General features: G+C 35.9%; 1 protein-coding gene across 1 annotated transcript in view; it reads right to left on the reverse strand.

Moving 5' to 3' along the window:
• Window positions 1-16,016, reverse strand: part of LOC124630530 (proton-coupled folate transporter-like) — an 18,445-nt gene continuing 2,429 nt past the window's right edge. Inside the window, exons 3-7 of the mRNA XM_047164477.1 lie at window positions 10,149-10,250; window positions 8,945-9,082; window positions 7,068-7,151; window positions 6,572-6,728; window positions 1-863 (exon numbers count right to left, since the gene is read on the reverse strand). Of these exons, the coding sequence (XP_047020433.1) occupies window positions 758-863; window positions 6,572-6,728; window positions 7,068-7,151; window positions 8,945-9,082; window positions 10,149-10,250 (587 nt within the window). The 3' untranslated portion in view covers window positions 1-757. The remainder of the gene's footprint in view (window positions 864-6,571; window positions 6,729-7,067; window positions 7,152-8,944; window positions 9,083-10,148; window positions 10,251-16,016) is intronic.

Here is a 16,016-nt window from a genome sequence, read left to right on the forward strand (position 1 = left end):
TTTACTTATTAACGCATATAATAAAATCAATACAAGTATTTAAAACAAAACAATGTGAAGACAATAAATTATTTTAAATATGGTAATACTTCATATAAAAATAATAGTTTTTAAAGTTCTAAAAAGAAGGCATAACATACAGGTGCAGCTGCTTATATGCTCCAATTATTCACATACAATTTAAATAGGTAATGGTTTCATTATTTAATGTTTGAATATAGAAAAAAAATACTTCGCGAAAAACGATAAATATGACGTTTTAACAAATGCAAGTGATTTAATTTATTTGTTGTATTTTCTTTTAAGAAATGACCTTGATTGGTTTGAAGTCTCATAAAAACACATCTTATTAACACTTATGCTTTGAGATACGTGGAGTATCACAAAAGAAACTATTGTTTACTGAGAGAAATAGTGTAAGTAAACATAGCTTTGAATAGGAACCTAACATAAACTAAATCTTAACTGTAGGTAATTCAATTTTAAACAAACCTTAGGATCTGAACCTTGAAGTGTCAAACTATTTGTACGCAGAAAGTTAACAAAGATCGTTCTGTACCATACTTCAAGGTCAAGGGCAAAATATCCTTTAGAATCAAGAGTTAACTATTAGCGAGACACGTGAGAAGACTTTAGTGAATTAACTGATATGTAGTCGTATTGTCTTTGAATAAAGTTCCAAGGTCAAGGTCAAATGGGGATTACATTTATTTTCGAGGAGAATTTTCTTCTTTATAATGTGCTTTAATAGTATTGTTTAAGCAGGAGCTACTGGGACATCTGCAGGCAGCGGCGGAGTATTGGGCATATTAATATTCAGTCTTTTCTCTTTCTCGTCTTGTTTGTGTTGATAGTAGAACCATCTGGAAAATAAGAAACATATATTAAATCATACATACATAATATTGTGGTGTCGAGTTATTCTTAATCTATATAGTCTTTTGTTTTTCTCGAGTAGGTACAAAACTTTAAGCTTAAGAAGATCTAAACCGCAATAGTGGTTTAAGTTTCTAGGATAAACTGTCGTGTTGCATCACAATCCTGTAATGAGAAGCCATCGTAGGTACGTACCAATTATGAAAACAACGAGCATTGGATTAGCATTTTGAAAACATTTGAAGTTTACAAATACTGCTGAAGACATACCACAACAAGACATACTTGACTTTATTATTGTTTTACTGTTATTATTATGTAGTGTGTGAAATATGATCAGTTCCGCCATACATTAGAGATAAAATTGTATTTATAATTTTCACATAACTTTAAAGTTATGTCTACTTATCACTTTACTGTCTACGATGTTTGTAACCTGTGCCATTTATCCACGATTTTACTCGTGATTTCATGTGAACTTGACCTTGAAACTCAGAAGAGCTTTTAATATATTTTTTCTCTGATAAATAAATGTAAAAATATACCGCAGATGTTAGCTCAATACTTAAGCTCTGAGAAAACAGGTCCTTTCGACATCTGGCGCCGAATAACGCATTATCAATTGTCGCCGAATAAATAAATGGATAAAACTTCTAGAGATTTCTGTTTACCGTGTGTTAAGCAACATTTTAAGGCTTTTTGGTTGTTAAGCTATATTCACTCGTGAAAAAATAAGTGTCAGTTGATGCCAATTTTCGAAAATGTTCTGCATACATGATCCCTTCTCTCATTGCTAAATATTTAATAAAACTTTCTGTTTAATGTAGGAAAGTTTACTAAACGAATTGCTGGGATGAGATATCTGCCTACTAGTAATATAACCAGTACGCCAATACAGCCAAAAAATAGACAGCAATAAATAGAGTTACTAGAAGCCATCATCATCCTCATCATCCTCCGAGCCTTTTTCCCAAACTATGTTGGGGTCGGCTTCCAGTCTAACCGGATTCAGCTGAGTACCAGTGCTTTACAAGAAGCGACTGCCTATCTGACCTCCTCAACCCAGTTACCCGGGCAACCCGATACCCCTTGGTTAGACTGGTGTCAGACTTACTGGCTTCTGACTACCCGTAACGACTGCCAACGATGTTCAATGACAGCCGGGACCTACAGTTTAACGTGCCATCCGAAACACAATCATTGGTGTCTAACGGCCAGTTTCTTCATCAAAAGTTAAAGTTAAAGTAATGTCTAAAGTAAAAGTAACGGTCAAATTCGATTTTTCAAGGCTAAAGTGACAGTAAAACTAATAGAAAAATTGAATTTAACCGTTACTTTTACTTTAGACATTACTTTAGCCATAACTTTAACTTTAACTTTTGATGAAGAAACTGGCCGTTAGATATATTTAGAAAGTACATACAAACTTAGAAAAGTTGCATTGGTACTTGCCTGACCTGGAATCGAACCCGCGCCCTCATACTCGAGAGGTTGGTTCTTTGCCCACTAGGCCACCACGACTTTTTACTACCAAACCAAAGACTACTTACGAAGAGAGTTACTAGAAGCCACAGACTACCAAAACCAAAGGTCTATAGAATACATCGATAGAATACTAAAATCAAAAGGATCCATTTCAGCTTCTAGGAAATAGGGATTATTTCCAACTAATCGGGTTTTTTGGTCTAAAATGTATACAAACAATGACTGAGTATTGAATCTGTCAAAGGGTACAACATTGCTGTTAGTAGCCTTATGGAATCAATTATGTAGTTAGGTTTAGTTATACATGATCAACTAACTATCTGTTAGGCTTGTATTGTTTTGAGGTACTCTGTTCAGTATATATTATGTATAATGTTTGAGTGTAGGTAAGTACAATAGGAGGAAAATGAATCCCAGTCAGTCACTATCTCACAAGCAATATTGGGGTATTTATTTTTTGGATAGATAAAGTTACCTCTACTTTTTTATGCCAAAATCGGTCGTGGAGGTATAAAAAGTATACTATACTCTATGATTTCCTCATAATATTACGTTACTTCTGATGACATAACCACAAAGTAAATAAATGAATGCTAGCCATATCTCTTCCATCAAAAACAATGGTAAATAAATAACAAAGTACATATAAATATATAAATTTAGGAGTTCCATCATTGCTTTGGAATGCGACAGTCCAACTTGTTTACTGTAAAGTTATGCTTATTATATACTAGCCTCTGGCTGCGGTTTAAAAGGGAACTACTTCCCGTCCTCGGATAAATAGTTGACTATATTGTAATTCTGATATCCCACCCAAAACAAAAATGTGAAAGGTTGCCAAGTTCGATAATATGGGAATGCTTCGCCTATAAAAGAAGTGAGATCTGAATAAGTACCAGGTTCCATACAAATACCTCAGTTAAAAATAGTTACTTTTTAATGATGGTTCTTGGCAAGTTTTCACACACCTTGTTATAAACCTACTAAACGCAATGAATCAAGTATACTATTTTCTATTAAAACTTGCCAAGTAACATCATTAAAAAGTAACTATTTTTAACTTAGGTATTTGTATGGAACTTGGTACTTATTCAGATCTCACTTCTTTTATAGGCGAAGCATTCCCATATTATCGAACTTGGCAACCTTTCACATTTTTGTTTTGGGTGGGATTTCATTTATTTTTGTAAGGTTGTTTATTTTATTTTTTCCTTATGATTAAGTTACTTAAGGAAATGTCTCATTTATACTATCTTTCAGATTTTTGAATATGCACTATGCTTCTTACAAAGAAATGAACTAGATTAACTAAATGGACTAGATTTACCAACTGACTGACATGACATGTTATCATATATTATGTTCGTGGATCAAAGTTACACATTCGTTATTTTCGAAAGTGACTCACACTTGGCCGTTTTCAGATTTTTACTTTACTTTGACTAAATACAAACCTTTGTAACGAATTTCAGATCGGTACGACCATTCGAAGATATATTATATAAATATAGATAAAGGACAATGCCAGGGTCTGGGCTCAAAGTTTGCCCAGCAGTGGGAGTAGTTCCAACTGGTTCCATAGTGCACTCTGAACATGAAATCCAAATATTTTTGAAATCGGTCCCAGAGGTCCCGAGAAAAACCGGTTCAAATGTTCTCCATAGATAGTCACTTAACAAAGCCTGAGCCATTTGCCCAGTAGTAAAAGTGGTCGAAATAGGTTCTTTACTGCACTGTTAACACGAAATCTAAATATTTTGGAAATCGGTCCAAGAGGTCCCGAGAAAAACCGGTTCTAATGTTCAACTTGAACAGTCACTTTACAAAGCCCAAGCCGTTTGCCCAGTAGTGGAAATAGTTAAAATAGGTTCCTTACTTCACTCTTAACACGGAATCCAAATATTTTTGAAATCGGTCCCAGAGGTCCCGAGAAAAACCGGTTCAAATGTTCTCCATAGATAGTCACTTAACAAAGCCTGAGCCATTTGCCCAGTAGTGAAAGTGGTCGAAATAGGTTCTTTACTGCACTGTTAACACGAAATCCAAATATTTTTGAAATCGGTCCCTGAGGTCCTGAGAAAAACCGGTTCAAATGTTCTCCATAGATAGTCACTTAACAAAGCCTGAGCCATTTGCCCAGTAGTGAAAGTGGTCGAAATAGGTTCTTTACTGCACTGTTAATACGAAATCCAAATATTTTGGAAATCGGTCCCAGAGGTCCCGAGAAAAACCGGTTATAACGTTAAACTTGAACAGTCACTTTATAAAGCCCAAGCCATTTGCCCAGTAGTGGGAATGGTTAGAATAGGTTCTTTACTTCACTCTTAAGACGGAATCCAAATATTTTTGAAATCGGTCCCAGAGGTCCCGAGAAGAACCGGTTCAAATGTTCTCCATAGATAGTCACTTAACAAAGCCTGAGCCATTTGCCCAGTAGTGAAAGTGGTCGAAATAGGTTCTTTACTGCACTGTTAACACGAAATCCAAATATTTTGGAAATCGGTCCCAGAGGTCCCGAAAAAAACCGGTTATAATGTTAAACTTGAACAGTCACTTTATAAAGCCCAAGCCATTTGCCCAGTAGTGGGAATGGTTAGAATAGGTTCTTTACTTCACTCTTAAGACGGACTCCAAATATTTTTGAAATCGGTCCCAGAGGTCAAGAGAAAAACCGGTTCTCATGTTAGCCAGCCATTGTTAGCTAGCCATTTTAAGCAGCCACAAACCTAACAACCTTCTTTTCTTGAAATAACATTCAGATAGTTAGTGGTTTCACTGTTAACAGGATAAAATAACAGAAATAGACGTTTAAAGGTAATTGTTGTTTCTCTTGCTTTTCAGTCTCTATCTACTACAATCAGTCCTAAGTTCGTGTAGCGTCATGCAATTAATATCCGTAATGGCAATGGAAAAATCTTATCAGGACGAATTAAATAAGCTCGAACACGAGGTAGTAAATAGTTATCGTTGAGGAGTTCCCTCGTCTCACTGTCGTCTCCATCGGCAGGTCAGGTCTTAACCTCCACAGTTTTGTGGTGTCGGAGACATATACCCGAATGACAAGTTTTTATTCGATATGTGCTTACAATTTCCGAGAGTTCCCTATTGTTTTAAGGTTTCTATCACCAGACCCTGGACCGAATAACAAAGGAACTATTTGGAAAGTAAATCCTTTCAAACAATAAAATGATTGTTTAAATCGGTTTTTTTTACTTACGTAAAAAGAATACAAACGAACTGAGTGAGAAACTCCTCCATTTTTTGAAGTCGTTAAAAAAATTCTCGTTCAATACCTCGTATTTGTCGATTAATATTATAATGCATTTCAATTAAGGTAATAAAAGTGGAATAGTTAAGAGTTCGTAAGGATGTTTTTCGTAATATTGAATAAGAGTCAAACCAGTTTTTCTCAGGACTCCCGGGATAGATTTCGAAATATTTCGGTCTGGGACCTATTATAAGCCTATGGAACATAATACACTATGCAGTTACTGTGGGCAACTCTTGAGCCCAACTTCCATACAAAGAATAGCATTGTCCTTTAGTTCGTTTTAGTTCCTTAGGGGTATAAATTTACACCGGGTATAAAACACCCTCATTATTTTGAAACTGACTCACACTTGGCCATTTTCAGATTTTTCTCTTTACCTTGACATAAAGACCTACCTCCATGCCAAATTTCAAGTCAATTCGACCATTGGAAGTGGTCTAGGTTTTTGATGAGTGAGTCAGTCAGTCAGTCAGTGAGTGTATAGTAAAAATAGCAATTTTCTGACGTCAATATCTCAAGACCTACAAAAGATATATTAATGAAATTTTGTATTTTAGATAAATGAGGGGGTCTCAACAGATACTAGAAATTTGATATGCGTAAATAAAATAGATTTTGAGTTATAGGGGGGTAGAATTTGGCCCGAAATGGTTCGTGTAATATAACCCACGGCCGGTGTGTCGCTTTTTTTTGCTCGAACTTGGCGGACACACTGCCGTGTGTCTAGATATGAGGTATATTACTGACAAGTTCCATTTAACTTTATTAGGTGGTTTTTGAGTGAAAGAGGAACAAACAAACATCCATCTATAGACATACAAACTTTAGCGTTTATAGTAGGATTATTTATGCTATATGAGTGTATTTGTGCTCGGAAATTAGTTACGAGCCGCCATAAAGATTGCTGTTAACTAAACAAAGGTAAGAAAAGTTCCTCACCCAAATATGCCAAGAGCAGGTATAGTAGCCGTCACACTCACGAGGAACACAGTTCCTGGCAGCACATTCAGTGTAGCGATGTATACCCTGGAGTATAGTGGAGCGAATATTATGGGCATCATGGTTTCTGCCACGCCGAACAGCGAGTATACTTTACCTGGAAGAAGGATTTTGTGTGTTAAAAGAGGTTTTTACATAGGTGCTTTAGTTAGGACATAATTTCACGCTAATATTTTATCTAATGAATTAATTGGGATTAGAAATTATTCCAGTCATAGTAATAGTTTTTATCACCGCCAACTCCCAGACTTCAGGCTTCTCCGCTCAAGTTTCGTAAAAATTGACAAAGGTGGCCCGACCCGGGGGTCAAACCTGAGACACCGTTCGGTTTGGCACTAGAAAAGTGGTGCCTAATTCCCTCATACCACATTTGTAAATTACACATTAAATATACTTGGAAGTTTTATTTAATTGAATCAGTTTTTGTGCAACTTACCTAATTCTTGAGAGGAGACTAGTTTGGATGCGATCGACCTAAGAGCGATCGTTGTGGTACCGTTTAAGATTTCTAAGAGTGGAGCTGAAAAATATAATTTAGACTTCAAAAAAAAAAAACGATGTGAACAATTAAGCCGATTGGTAAATTTCATGAAGAATGGTTAGGGTTTATTAAAAAAAATATAATGTTGACTTGTAATTGCTGCCTTATGTTTTGCGCTTTTCATACAAATAATGTTTTTACTTTCCATTATATACTACACAATCATGCTCAATAAGGTATACGAGTAATAGATGTGCCCCGTGGTTCCACCAGCATCAAGAGGAAACACTTTATCGTTTCAAAATCATTAATCGAAAATCAGTTTAGTACCTAGTTTAGTCATAATACTGTAGAGACAGACGGTTACATTTTCATTTATGACATGAATAAGGAAATACCAATAAACTTACATACTGTTACCGCCTTTTTATGAAGAGAGTGATATCGCACGAAATCAATTCGGTTTTATGCCTGGTCGGAGTACAACGGACGCTATATTCTGTATTCGCCAATTGTGCGAAAAGTACAGGGGTGCACACAAAAACTTGCATATGGTGTTCGTTGACCTCGAGAAGGCATATGACCGGGTGCCTCGTGAGGTTTTGTGGTGGGCCCTTGAGGAGAAAGGTATACCAGGGAAGTATGTGCAGTTGATCCGAGCGATGTACGGCAGATGCCGTACAGAAGTCCGGTCCGCAGCGGGCACTACCACCAGCTTCAGTGTAGGTGTTGGCTTACATCAGGGGTCGGCCCTCAGCCCGTATCTCTTCCTGCTTGTAATGGACGCGCTTACGGCAGATATACGGGAGGAGGCACCCTGGTGTATGCTTTTCGCCGATGACATTGTTCTGGTGGGGGAGAGTGGGCCAGAGGTCCAGAGTAGACTGGAGGCATGGCGGCTGAGACTGGAGACAGTGGGTTTAAAGGTGAGCAGGAGTAAAACCGAATACCTTCATTGTGATTTTGGCGGTATTTCGGGACCCATGACCATAACCCTAGCCGGCATGCCCCTACCAGTTTGCTCCGACTTCCGGTACCTTGGTTCACTCGTCCAAAGTGACGGTGAGGTGAACAGGGACGTTACGCATCGGATCAATACTGGATGGATGAAGTGGCGACAGGTAACTAGCGCTATTTGTGACCCGCGGATGCCCCTCAAACTGAAGGGCAAAATTTACAAATCCGTCATTAGACCTGTCGTCCTGTATGGATCGGAGTGTTGGGCATTGAAAAAGAGGGACGAGAAGAGAGTGCATGTAACAGAAATGAGAATGCTGAGATGGATGTGTGGTGTTACAAGAATGGATAAAGTGAGGAATGATTACATTAGAGGAAGTCTGAAAGTAGCGCCAGTTACAGAAAAGATGAGAAGTAGAAGATTGTCGTGGTATGGACATGTAATGAGGAGGGATGATACGCATGCAACAAAGTGTGTGCTAAGTATGAATGTAGATGGATGGAGAGGAAGAGGAAGACCTAAGAAAAGATGGATGGATTGCCTGAAAGATGATATGAATAGGAAGGGAGTGAGTGTCAGTATGACGAGTGACAGGGGAAAATGGAAGAAAATGACATATTGCGCCGACCCCAAGTAATATTTGGGAACAGGGCAGGAGAAAGAAAGAAAGTTACCGCCTTTTTATCGTCTCACTGCTGGGCACAAGCCTACTCTCACACGGAGAAGGATTGAGCATTAATCACCACGCTTGCTCAATGCGGGTTGGTGATTTCAGACTTTATAGTCCAGGTTTCCTCAAGATGTTTTCCTTCACCTTTATATCAGCCATTGGTGACCAATACTTAGAAATTACATAAAAACTTAGAAAACTCACATAAGTACGCTTCAACATCAGTCCTAGCGAAGGCCAGCATCAGGGCGCCACAGATTTTACTGCTGGTGGATATCATGCCCAGCACCGCGTCATCTGCCTTCAGCTTCCTACTGAACACGCTGATTGAGAATAGTGTGCCTAAAAAGAGTATTATTCATATTATTTATTTGCATTCCACAATGTATAGGGTACGTGTGACAATATGGCCTAGAGCTAAGTACAATTGTGGACCCTGTAGGGCACAACAAAATAAATTGGTAAAATCTGAATTTATAGTCCAGGTTTTCTCAAGATGTTTCAATTCACCTTAACTCACTCGTTAGTATTTAAGATATACTTGAGAGTACTAAGCACTTTTGAAAGTTACGTTACGTTAAGTTTTGTGGCCGTATTTTTTAATTAAACGAAGTATAATTTTTGTCTGAAAAACCTCAAAAGGTTGCTATTTTTTTTAATATCTTCTGCTACTATTTACTATCAAAAAAACTGCTAATTAAAATCGCCGATTAACTTTGTTCTAACTACGAAATGTCTTCTTACGATAAATATTTATTTGGTACACTTGTACTAAACTGAGATATAATGTTGTTATTAGTGTCGAGAGAGTAATTTGTTTCAACTCGACCTTTTGGGGTGAAACTCTACATTATTCAGAATTAAGCGATGTGACAACTACTAGAGGCAACAGATGTTGCGAAAATCATGGAAGATATTTATTTATTAATATTTGTAACAGTACTTGTTGTATTAACTATTTCTTTAGTTTTTTATACCATTTTGGGAGATCAGATAAGAAATACAACGTGGAAAAAATGAGATGAAATATGGGCTTGAGAATGAAGTGAAACATCAATGGGCAGCAAAATGGCTGGGTCTTGGAGGCCGATTTTTCTAAAGACAGTCACCGAAAAGCATACCATCCCCACTTCCTATGAGTTTTTGATGGACAGAAGAATAGTGGAACAAACTCCCCAGTTAAGTCAGTATATATAACTTTACAGTCACCTATGCAGTTCTGTGTGTATGGTGACGGTTCTACAAATAGAAATACATAAAGCATACATTATATTAAAATTTTAAACATAGGTATTGGCTCGCTCCTTTTGAGTTAAGTATTCGAACACATACATACGGTAGAGATTTCAATAATCTGTACGAATAACAACAAGCCTGTCGGTCATTGATGACCTTCACTGGTACTTACCAACAGAATGCGTGATGAGACTATACGTGGAATAGATGCTGTACTTCACTTCATCCCAATTGAACCGGTACCGCGCGAATATGTACATCACACTTAGCTCACCTGTAAAAACATCTATTGTTAATATACATAATAGGGTAGGTAGTTTCGCCAGTAAATTCAGAGTACGCATTAGCCTTCCGCACCTTTGCCACTCATTGATCTTAAAATAATATAGAATCACTTATATATAAATTTCAAACGGCTGTTTAGGTATCTGATCTATTCAACCCAGCTGCCTGAGTAAATCTGTACTACTACCAAAAATCATCATCATCATCATCTCAGCCATAGGACATCTACTGATGAACGCAGGTACCGATTGGAAGCGACCAAAAATGTAATGAAGATATTCCTCAGTTAGAGCTCTTGCACACTGCAAACATTTAGTCAATCGATAGTTTCATCGGGCATATAAATCAGTATGGAGATGAATGATAGTGCGCATATTACCATGATTATGTATCTGACTTGAAAGTTGGATTAGATTCACGATAACCTTAAGATCAAACTGTCGTCCACCCATCGGACTAACTATAGGCCGACAGTTTAGCCTGCAGTGTGTGGTCTAATACTCTTATTATGAAAATACAATATTAAAGAGTACCTACAGTCTGTTATTATCTTTCGACAAAGTGATAACTTCATATTATAATAATATAGGACCTAGTTGTCACACGTATTGTCTCAATTTAATAGAAGATAAATCTATACAAATATGCAGATAACATTAAAGGGTTTGTGTGTTATCTAATCTAATAGTTTCTTGCGCTTTTCTTAGAAACCTTTTCTTAGAAAGATAGTCGCGAGTCCATAGACACTATTCGTATCAATGCTATAAAAATTCAATTTTGGATGTGTTGATACTTCGTTACGGGATACTCTTTTTCGAAAAAAAATGCAAAGAAATTAACAAAATTTGGCAATTATACCACCTGTATTAACAATAACACATGGTAACGTTTTAAACCAGTTCCCTTGGGTTTCAGCGAATCTGAAAAAAACATTTTTCTGAAATTGTACGCAGGATGTGTGTCTACAGTCACTTACATAGAGAATTGCTTGCACGACCTAACCTTTAAAAGCCGTCAAAGACTCAATTAACAAAACATTAAATTCCCAAACCAATTTACATCTTTCACATCACATAACCTTACAAATAAAACTACAAAGAAGTTATGAAAATGTAAATAATAACTAGTACTACCGTATGATGTAAATTTTGAACTTTAGTAAAGCAATCACTGCCTAGGTCGGCTCGCTAGTAATTTCCCATGAGGTCCTACAAACTAACTCCACTATGAATGACGACTTACTACTTTAAAGATTTTGATATATTTTCTTTGGTTCATATTTGACTTATCCCCCGGTAGGGGAACGGATTAAAAGTTGCTCAATTTTGTATATTTCCTTTTCTACTGAGATTATTTTTTCAGACCTTTTCCTAATCTTGTAGTGTGTAAAAAATATAGTAAAGTCAAATACTACAAAGCCACTAAGTTATTTATCTGAATCTTACAATATTTTCACACAAGTGGTAAGCATTATAGTGTTTGTAAGGTTTGTAATAATACATTTATTATCTAACGAGCATAATGATGTATACACACAATGCATTTTGTTTACTTTTACTTCATTGTTGAAGATACTGTTTGTAAATAAACTAATACTAATCCTCCTATATCATAATAATTTATCGACAATATCATTTAAACGAATAACTTCCAATGATGAGCATTTTATTGTTTTTTTTTCATGTATTTAGTTACCGAGGGGATAAACAAGTTTTTTTTTTACGTATAGATTATTAAGTAAAAACTGCACGTATCGATTGATCGGAAATGTAAGCAACACGGGGCACGGTCGGACCATCTTGTCATAGAAAGATTAGATAGGAATCCGAACACAATATATTTGGAAAAGGCTAGGCAGATGATGATGAAGAACCATTCGATAATGTGACAAGAAGTATCATAATGAGTACAGGAAATCAGTCATTGTCGTTATGAATGAAGTCATCGGAAATTGTCATTACGTAAGTAAATTATCTAGAAAACCTCTTAAAGTTGTCTAGTTTCTGATAAACATGTATTTTGAAATAATAAGTATAAGATAGTTATTTGTCATCATGTTTTTATAGGTATTTTGTGGTAAAACGCAACAGTGATAGGTAGTAAGGTATTTTTTTATTATGAAATACGATCAATATTATTTTTATAGGTACTAGTTTATACCTCTATTATTAAACTTTATAGATGGCCTAAAAACTGACCACAAATAATCATACACTGGAAATAAAAACCAAGAAAATGGTGCAAGAATTTCATTGTTTCTATAACTTTTTAAGAATTATTACTAACTTTAACTTGCCTATGGCATTTTTTAATAGTTTAAGAATAAAATATACATGTGACAAAAAATATTAAGAATCTGGTAACATACATCATCTTCCGAGCCTTTTTCCCAACTATGTTGGTGGTGGCTTCCAGTCTATCCGGATGCAGCTGAGTACCAGTGTTTTACAAGGAGCGACTGCCTATCTGACGTCCTCCACCCAGCAACCCGGGCAACCCGATACCCCTTAGACTAGAGCTAGACTTACTGGCTTCTGACTACCCGTAACGATTGCCAAGAATGTTCAACGACAGCTGGGACTTACAGTTTAACGTGCCATCCGAAACACAGTCATTGGTGTCTAAGATAATCTTGTAACATTACGTAAAATTAAATTAAAATGCCTATTGAAAAATGCTGCAGAACCATATTATTTTTGAGTGCATACTTCATATTGGTTTATTATATTTCGCTGACCATATGTACAAATTCTGAATATATTAAATGGAATGGAAACATTTAATTTTGGTTTTAAATAGCGGCAGTATTTTAAAACCAGATTCATAATTAAGTCGGGAAAATGTTATTAATAAAATTGAATTTTAATATAGCCTCAAAATACCGATGGAAAGATCTTAATTATCATCTACACTAATATTATAAAGTAAGTATCTTTGGATCCACTGAACTAAATTATAAAATCTTCTACCAATACATTTTTTTTACTGGAAATAAACAATATTTGTTAAAAGAAAGCCGTTTTATTTGGGAATGTCATAATATCATATAGCCTATCCGGGTGCGGAAAAAGGTCTCTTGGGACGCGGGTAAAACCGCGAGAATTATCTAGTTTAAACGTGATGCAGACATTAAAATCCAGTTTTAAGGATTTAATGATTTTTATTATTTAGTTGCCATAATATTGTGAAATACTAAACTTCAAGGTTTCTAAAATAACGTGGAAGTCTAGAATATTCAAAGAAAAACAAAACAATAACATACTGTTAAATATGTAAATTCTTTCGTCCTAGTTCGAACCGGCCAGACAGCCAATTGGAACGTCAACTGTCAGTATTCATTCATCAAAATTCAAATGGCTTATAGCCAATTATTTAATTTAAATATATGAATGATGGGTCTTTATACATATACAACATATGTATCTAAGATTTATCTGGGAAGTTAGAACATATGCTCACGAAACGTTTGACATACGGGAAGGTTCATATCTGAAGGAAAATGCGTTGAGCGTATCACGAAAGACGTAAAAAGAAGTAAAGGTCTCTGCACACAGCGGGCGCGGCGCGACAGTTACCGTCGCGCCGAGCGGGACGGCTCTGTGTGACGTCGTCCGTAATATCTAGTACATTACAACTGCTCAGCGTCGCGTCGCCGTCCCGTCCCGTCGCGCCCCGCCCGCTGTGTGCAGCGACCATTAGGGAAGGTTCATATCAGACGGAAAATGCGTATCGTAAATGTATGATCGACGCACTAACGCATCATCGGTTAGGTGTGAATGATCGAATGTTTAAACGTATATTGGCGTTACGCGTCCGACAATACGCGACTCATGTTTCATTAGATATGTACCTTTCATTAAGGAAAGGTAAGATTTGTCAAGCCGAAGATCTTATAGTGGCGACTTGGTTGAAATTGTTCGCGGATATTTGCACGCAAATTGAAAACTGGTTATTCCAGTAATATTTATAGAAAATTAATTCTGTGGAGTATTGTTGTTTTCTGACATAATGATGATAATTAAACTGACTACGTCTATAATGTCTTGTTATATGTACGTAGACTAGAATATATCTTATTATCAATCTCGTAAAACGTCATACACCCTGACTGTCTGTAGAACATAGTAGACAGAAAAGTATATTGTGATTACGATATATTTATTGAGGTGGTAGGTAAAAGTTAGTAGGAAAATATGCCAAATACTGGAATTTCAAGTTTGCGTAACATGTTTTTTTCATTAATTCGGTTTAACGAGAAAATATGATTTCACAGTAGGTAGTAATTTTATCCTTTTATTAATAACCATTCGTATGTTTTACATTGTATGATTCTATTCACTTTTATAGGTATTTTTTTTGTTTCGACGAATGAAAAATAATATAATTTGAACATGGAATGAAAAACAAAAAAAAAATCGCGTTCAAATCGATGTGTAACATAAGGTTTATTTACAACTAGCTTCCGCCAGCGGTTTTACCCGCGTCCCATATGAACTACTAAGAGCACCCGGATCTAAAGAAGCTTGTAGTATTTTTCAATAAATAGGCTAACGAACACTGAAAGAATATTTCAAATCGGTCTCACAGTTCAAATTAATAAAATCCTCAGCTTTATTAGATACGTATGAATTCAATATTTTATTTATAAATACAATAACGCATCTTTACAATATGTCTAATTAACTTGAATGAATTGAAAATTCTTATCTGCCATGTTATTCTCAATATACTAATAAACTTATATTTGCTTGACAATCATAGTAAATATTACACAACGACAGACAAACGAACGAGTACCTGCAATGAGAATTTATCGCATGTCGATGATATTACGTTTTATTTAATGTTCGTATTGGTTTTAGATAGAATACAGCTGTGGAAAGTTTTTTCGATACTTTGGGTACCAATTTTTAGTTTTCAATGATAGATGAACAGACAAAATACTAGAGAAAGTTGGGAAGAAAGGTTGATGTAGATTTTTATCATCAAATGACGCCACCCGCTGTGGGTGCAGAATGAGGGAGTGTCCAGACTCTTACTGGCTTAAACCCACCATGTTCCTTCTTCAGCCCTTTATGTACCAGCCCTTTATGTACCAGAAAATCCTCGCAGCCCTGGCTCTTTTGGAATCTACTAAAGAGGTTGATATAGACTTGTATACACAACTTTACGTACAGAAAGACGGATAGAAGGATAGCGAAGTCTTAGTAACAGGGTTCCGTTTCATAGTTTTATGGAAATATCGATAATACGGAAGCCGACCCCAACATAGTTGGGAAAAAGGATCAATAATAATCATCAAAATCTCGATAATAACAACTAGGTATTTCGGTATTTTATCTGGGGAAGCCCACCTAAGCTAATAGTGACATAGCGTCTAAGCGCTAATTGGACAGATGTATGCCATCATAGTTTGAACAAATATTATTCGTAGGTTTCCACACTTAAAGGTCAAAATAACGTATTCTATGAAGTCTTCAAATTAAGGCTCTTTAGCGATGTTTGTGTAAAATGATTAGGGACCTAGTGGTCGAATGGAAACGAAAAATAAGTTATTCCCTTTATCAACTATAAAGATTAAAATAATTGCTAGGTAATTAAATTGTTATTTTTGTTATTAGTTTTCTTAATATTAACATTGCGCACTGAAAGTTTTAAGAATGTTCAATCTTTTGTACTGCGTATATATTTCACAATATTATCCAAACCACAAAATATAATAATATTATAGATTCTGTAGCGACTTTACAAGTTT

Source organism: Helicoverpa zea, chromosome 5 (assembly GCF_022581195.2).
Source record: "Helicoverpa zea isolate HzStark_Cry1AcR chromosome 5, ilHelZeax1.1, whole genome shotgun sequence".
Classification (NCBI taxonomy): Eukaryota; Metazoa; Arthropoda; class Insecta; order Lepidoptera; family Noctuidae; genus Helicoverpa; species Helicoverpa zea.